We start from the raw sequence: 6954 nt of genomic DNA, 5'->3' as shown, positions 1-6954 counted from the left end.
TGCCACACTTAACAATTGAAATCTACAAATTGTAATCCCAGGATTGATATGTTAGCTAGAAAAATCCAGCAATATATTTCTCATTAAAAACAAATTTTTTTAATCATTAAAAAATATTTAAAAAAAATGTTGTTTTTTAAATGTTTAAAATTATGTATAATAATATGTAATAGTAAATACTGTAAAGTTTAAATATAACAACAAATAAAATCCTGTTTACATTTTTAATTGATTATTATTCAAGTAAAAATAAAATGTCTAAAAAGTTTCGCACTCGAAAGGCAAATAAAATCAAACCAAAAATTTTGATTTAACCCGCAGTAATCAAATGGTTCGCCATCATTGATTTATACCAACAACAACTTAGATAACTGAAATATTTTGTAGACTACCTACTTGTAACATTTTGTTTTATTCCATTGGATGAACTAAAATAATCGTTTTAATTATTTCATAAGTAGATGGGTATCAAATATAACTATAGTATAACAAAATATTTTTTAAATTTCACTATTCATAAAATAATTTATAATAATAACATTACAACTATTGAATTATTTATGATTTATAAATCAATATTTGTACCTACAAACTTTCCTTAAATGATTCACTTTTCTGTTCTAAACATTCAGAAGAAATAAAATGTGATCTTTTTCATATTATTTTCTCCTGTACCTTCTTGTCTTCCAATCGTTCACTCCCCTTTAATTGTTTATTTTACAAGTCTATAATTTTTACATATTTTAAAGCTATATAATATCAATGTAATTTTTCTATATTTTTACGAGCATTACTGTTGAAATAAATTATAATTGTATATAACTAGGTACACCCCATATGTACACTTATAAATAAAATATTATAACAATTATAATAGTTATACTAACCACAGATAATAAATATTGAATCAAACATATTATTTGCAGCCACCTGAAATACAGAGACACAAAAGACAGTCTGGAAATAGACGACAATCTTCGCAAGCATTAGGTCCCGATCCAGGTAACGTCAACAAAATTATAAAAATTTTAAAATTAACAAAATTGTACAGTTTAATATAACTATCTATGTAACCACCTATACCTCCCACAAATTTGTAAATTAGCCTTTAGTTATAAAAGCCAATAATCCTTGTTGTTGTAGCTTAAAAAAAAAATAAAAACCTTGAAATGTATAGACAATAAAAATTACAGTTACATCCGTGACTATGGTATGATCACATGAACGATAACCGTTTACGTACATTTATATATTTTAGCGACATGCGCCCAAAAAAGCAATTCAATTACGCACGATTAGTATGTTTGTATTTCATTAATTTTGATGTAATTGCTTCTTAAAACTAATTTATTGATATATTTTTTTTATTAAATTAATTAATAAATATTATGCGTACAAAAAATTTGCCTCATGCTGGACTCGATTTTGGCCAATTTTAAATAAATGTTGTACATATTTAAAGGATCCTACATTTTTTAATCTTTTTTTTTTATATCAAAAACAATTTTATTGTACCGCATAAATTCATCAAATATATTATTGCCACAAAATAGTGAATTGTTTTATTTTACATTAATATTTTACAGTAGGTGACAAATTATTGCTGATGAATGAACAAAATAGCAAACGATTAGTCATTTTACATGTCAACATTTGTATTGGTGGGGTTTTTACATTTTTGTTTGTACACAAACGAGTTGAAAGTTTGCAAGTAAAAAATTTTGTAATGTGCGCAAACCAGTATCATCAAACTATATATATTCATATTTATATTAAATTCTTACGACACTACTATATCCATTATTTACAATATTATTAATTTCAGATCGTAACTTTATAATTTGAAAACCAATTAGACATTTTAAATCAAAATATCACACAAGTTAAAGCCAAAACTTCATTTTCTAAACAATTATAATAAATAGTAATTTAATATAATTATTAAATAATATTTTATTTTGTGTTGGCTGCATTTAAAAAATAATAATCATACAGCATAAAAGGCATGAATAAATAATGTGTTTATTTAATCGTAGATTTATTTAGTAATTGAAATTTGAATTGCTTAAGATTTCATTAAAACTATTTAAAACCTCATAATTTTCTCTGCGTTTGTAAAGTTTTTAATTTTACAAAGAATAAATAGAATTCATTACTACGATGGTTCAAAAAGGTGTACTATTCCAAATAATCGCAGCTTTTGCCGGTAAGTATACGACAACATTAGTACAAGTTAAATGTGAACATTTATGTCTTATAATGTTCGTGTATTGATGTATATAACTAGCTTTAAGAAAAATTAATCAATTTTACATTAAACCATATCGTATTATACCGCTCTTGTTGTTATAATTCATACCTAAGATAAACAATTTTCTAAATACTTATACTTGAGCCAACGTGGTATTAACTCAAATAAATAAAAAGTAAAAACGACTTAGTGCATTCCGAACATAATAATCCGATAAGTTCTGTAAAGCAAACTAAACGCATGCGAAAAACTTTAAACATTTGTTACTTGGGTTTTAGCTACTCTTGGAGCAATGACCATGGGCACAATTCTTGGCTGGTCATCTCCGAGCCTGACTATATTGCCCGACGCAGTTTCGTTTCCAGTCACTTTAGACGATGCAGCGTATTACGGTTCTGTTTTTGGAATCGGAGCGTTTTTCGGCTCTATACCGGCTGGAAAGATATCAACTTTTATCGGTCGCTGCAACAGCATGATAATCTACGAGCTGTTTATCATTATGGGTTGGATCATTCTCACCATACCAAATGCTATGTGGATGCTGATCGGTGGTAGATTACTTCAGGGTGTCGGTGTTGGTGGATTATGTGCCATCATACCATCATACATTGGCGAGATTACAGAACCAAAGATCAGAGGTAAGTGTAATCTAAGTATTGGTGGATACACATAAAAGTAATAATGACGATGCATCTTGTAATCATACACTGAATTCGGAAGTCACACTTCTCGATCGAAGCACATGCGCAGTGGCGCATTTAGGGAGGGTTGAGGGTACGAATGCTCCCTGCGGTTAAATTTTAACAGTTTTAGGTGCGGCGGTTTTATTGAGACAATTATTATTTATTTATTTTTTATCACACAATGAATAACATTGATCAACAAGTGTTGTATACCATTTTTTTCATTAATCAATGATTTTCTAATAACGGATTATCCTATCGAATCTTTTTGAGTTGAATGTGATTTGAATACGACTGCTACCGCATAAAACGATTATTACTATACAAGTTCAAGGTATATATTTAAATAATCTGTGGTGTCAGGTGTAATGTATACTCATTTTTTGTGTTTTTTTTATAGTACCTAATCTATTCGCATAGACAATTAAAAAAAAAAAAAAAAAAATGGAACAAAACTGTTAAATAAAATTTACTTGTATCATAATTTGGTATGATTTTTTACTTGAACAAAACACTTTGAAATTATATACTATTAAACCATAGGATATAGATTTTTATACGTTATTCAAAACAAGCGAGGGGCATATTTTTCATTAATTAAGAGAGGAAAGGGAAGGTCTGAGATTCTAAAGAGTAACGAAGTGTTGTGTGTATTGGGGGGGGGGGGGAATACAATAATTTCGTTCCAAGGCGAATATATTCTAATATACCAATGTACACACATATGGTTTTTACAGGCACATTATCAGCGTCATTTCAAATTTTTATTTGCATCGGTATTTTATACTCCTTTGCCCTTGGCTCGGTCACAAAATATGTCGTGTTCAACGTGCTGTGCGGTATATGGGCCTTATTTCATGTATTGGGAGCAATCATGATCCCTGAATCTCCGTATATTCTGTTGAGTAAAAATAAGGACGAACAGGCCAAGGTTTCATTGAAGAAATTCCGAGACGGAAACGATGATGCTATCTCCAAGGAATTGTCTAGTATAAAGGTTGTACAAAGATATATCATATATGTACATTCAAGATAGTGATGTTTTTCCATATGACTGATACGTTTTTTTGGGTTGTGTTTTATAGAATGAAATTGAGACGCAGAGGAATCAAAAGAATTCATTCATGCAAGTTCTGGCGGACAGAGTTAATCGCAAATCTATTTTCATTGGTGTTGGTTGTATGTTCTTCCAACAGACAAGTGGAATCAACGTGATAGTTTTCTACATGAGTTATATTTTCAAAATAACTGAAAGTTCGATAAGCCCTCAAACTGCATCCATAAGTGTTGGAGTGGTTCAAGTTAGTATCGATTTTATTCTTCTTATATCGTCCTTTCTAAAGCGAGCAAGCAATCATGTTATTGTAAATGTTTTACACGCCACGAATTTTAAATCGCGCGTTAATCCATTTTTTTTTTTTTTTAACATATATCGGTTTGTGATAATTTCTATAACACGCAACGCATTTCGCCATTCGATTCCACGTTTTAAACATTTTTGAAAAACGTGTGACGTGTGATGAGCAACAAAGTGAATCGCTTATCAAACTTTTTAGGGTCATTCATCAAATGTGAAAATAAGTTCATAAATATTCCTTTTTCATCTTTTTCCACGAACCCAATATCTACGACTGTTATTGGTTTAATTTAAAATATATATAGTGCCTCAGCTATTTCATTTATTCGACCTCTTCATCCCAATTACTGTAAGATGAACGTGTGAAATATGAACAATCCATTGTTATATAAAAAATAATCACTGCTTAGGTAGACGTCAACTTACAATGCAATAACAATACGTTATTGAATATAAAATTACTTAATGGAAATATATATATATATATATATATATATATATATATAATATAGAGTGTGTTATTCTCTGCGCGTTGTATATAATGGGCACATTTTTATATCACACGTAATACCACGGCAAGGCATATCAAGGAGTATTAACATGTTGCGTGTGCATAGTGTCTCTAACTTAACTAAAATGTTTAAGTTACTACCTAAATTTTTAAGATTAAAATGTAAATTTTAGTTGTAAATGGTAAGGGCATACAGTATTTCAAATTATGTATATTTATGTAATTTTAAACTATTAACTTTTTTTAATATTGTAATCCACTTAATTGTATAAAACAAGTTTCTATCAAAAACACATTTAATGCAAACCATACACTCCTACTCAATTATTAAAGTTTACTGTTGATTAATATAAATGTTTATAATAATTTATGAAATATAGAGCTAATATGTAGGTAAGCAATATCAGTAAAATCACATAAAATTAAATTTATTAATAGACTTTACAAATTTATTTATTTTTCATTATGTTGCAGGTGATTATAACATGCATTGCAATGGCAGTAATTGATAAACTCGGTCGACGAATATTATTGCTAGTTTCAGCGATTCTAATGAGCATAAGCTGTGCTGGTTTAGCAATTTACTTCATAATGATACAACATGATATGTCGCCTAAAGCTTTTGCATGGTTACCCTTAACATTTGTTGTTCTATATATTTTGGCTTTTGCTATAGGATTTGGCCCTGTCCCGTGGGTAGTAATGGGAGAGATTTTCTCCAACGAAGTATGTTTAGTTTTTATTAAAATATTTTATTGATAATTTTAGTATAAAATATTATGATTTTAATTTTTAATCGATTTTTGTTTAGGTGAAACCCTATGGCACAAGCTTAGCAACTGCTACGAACTGGGGTTTGGTATTTTTAGTAACGTACTACTCGAATGAAATTACAAAACTGATCGGATTTAATGGTCTTTTCATAATGTTCAGTATATTTTGCATATTAGCCGCTGTGTTTGTATGGATTTTCGTTCCAGAAACAAAAAACAAAACGTTTGCTGAGATACAGTTGGAGTTAGGTGGAAATTTGCCTTCAACATCAACTGGTCCTTAAAGCGACAAAATAAAATAATTGCAAAATAACCATTATATGAATTATTAAATAAAAAACAAATTAAGTATAAACATATAACCACCAAATGATGAGTTTTTTTTTAAATGTTTCGATTTTCTAGTTACAGAAATTTGAGAGTTATTAGATGTAATGGAATTTTTTCTTAAAGAAAACTTTGCAAGTCCATCAGACTTGATATTAAAATAATTGTTAGCATGAATTATTACTGTATTTACATAGCTTATTGTACTACGTTATAAATTAATATTATATTTTGTTTATATATTCATATTAAGGTATACACAAATCAAATTATGTTATTACATTTATAGTGGTTTTTATTTTAAATATAAAATACTGTAAATTAAATTTTATCTTGACATTTGTTATTTAAATTAGTCCCATACAATGTGTATAGATACAATTTGATAATATGGTTGTGAGTTCAATAATAAAATAATGTTGATTTAATTTAATATATTTATTCATTGATTCAATAAATATACTTTTAATTTAAAAAATTGGGATAATTTATTTAAAAAATGTATCTTGCAATAATAGTATTAAGATTTATTCAATTAACCGTCTCGTAATATTTCTATACAAATTTATAAAATAAAGTTATAAAACTAATAATAATTTTTTTTAATTTAATAAATCATTTTTTTGATTTGAGTTTAATAAAATAAAATTTTTAATATTAACAATTGCCTTTATTGGCCGTATTTCAATAACACAATTATCAAATCAACCTATAATGATGATGATTTTTAGTTCAGTGTGTGTGATTAAGGATGAGTACTTTCAATGAAAATTTGGTTAAGTCGTCCTGCATAGTTAATATATAATTATTTGCAGATAACGTTGTTAATAATGGTCCTACAATATCTAAAAATATTTTTTTAAAAGGATTTTTCAAAGTCGATGTTATTGCATTTTTATTTTCCCATTTGTTATTTTATTCTTTTGGTAGGAATTGCAATTCTTAATACATTTTTTGAACATATTGTGTCATATTTGGCCAATTATATTGTTGTTTTATTTTTTTAAATGTTTTATTAAATTTTAGGTGTCCCGCTAGTTTAGAATTATGGA

At 27.8% G+C, this 6954-nt stretch overlaps 1 protein-coding gene across 1 annotated transcript; it reads left to right on the top strand.

The window, feature by feature from the left end:
- Nucleotides 1-2160: 2160 nt before the first annotated feature.
- Nucleotides 2161-5859, top strand: LOC112685878 (facilitated trehalose transporter Tret1-like). The gene is made up of 6 exons (XM_025557902.1): nt 2161-2206; nt 2530-2889; nt 3672-3931; nt 4020-4235; nt 5277-5528; nt 5614-5859. Exons 1-6 carry the CDS (start codon nt 2161-2163, stop codon nt 5857-5859), a joined length of 1380 nt encoding a protein of 459 aa, XP_025413687.1.
- The last annotated feature ends 1095 nt before the right edge of the window (nt 5860-6954 follow it).

This window comes from Sipha flava, unplaced genomic scaffold (assembly GCF_003268045.1).
Source record: "Sipha flava isolate LNK unplaced genomic scaffold, YSA_version1 295_pilon_pilon, whole genome shotgun sequence".
In the NCBI taxonomy this organism is placed as follows: Eukaryota; Metazoa; Arthropoda; class Insecta; order Hemiptera; family Aphididae; genus Sipha; species Sipha flava.
Note: the sequence above shows the minus strand (reverse complement) of the source record. Positions and strands in the feature narration are given on the sequence as shown.

Bases quoted from the DNA above. Each gene is read 5' to 3' on its own strand.
- LOC112685878 (XM_025557902.1), top strand. From the start codon at position 2,161: ATGGTTCAAAAAGGTGTACTATTCCAAATAATCGCAGCTTTTGCCG. The intron at 3,932-4,019 runs GTTGTACAAAGA...TGTGTTTTATAG, and splicing joins AGGAATTGTCTAGTATAAAG to AATGAAATTGAGACGCAGAG. The intron at 5,529-5,613 runs GTATGTTTAGTT...ATTTTTGTTTAG, and splicing joins GAGAGATTTTCTCCAACGAA to GTGAAACCCTATGGCACAAG.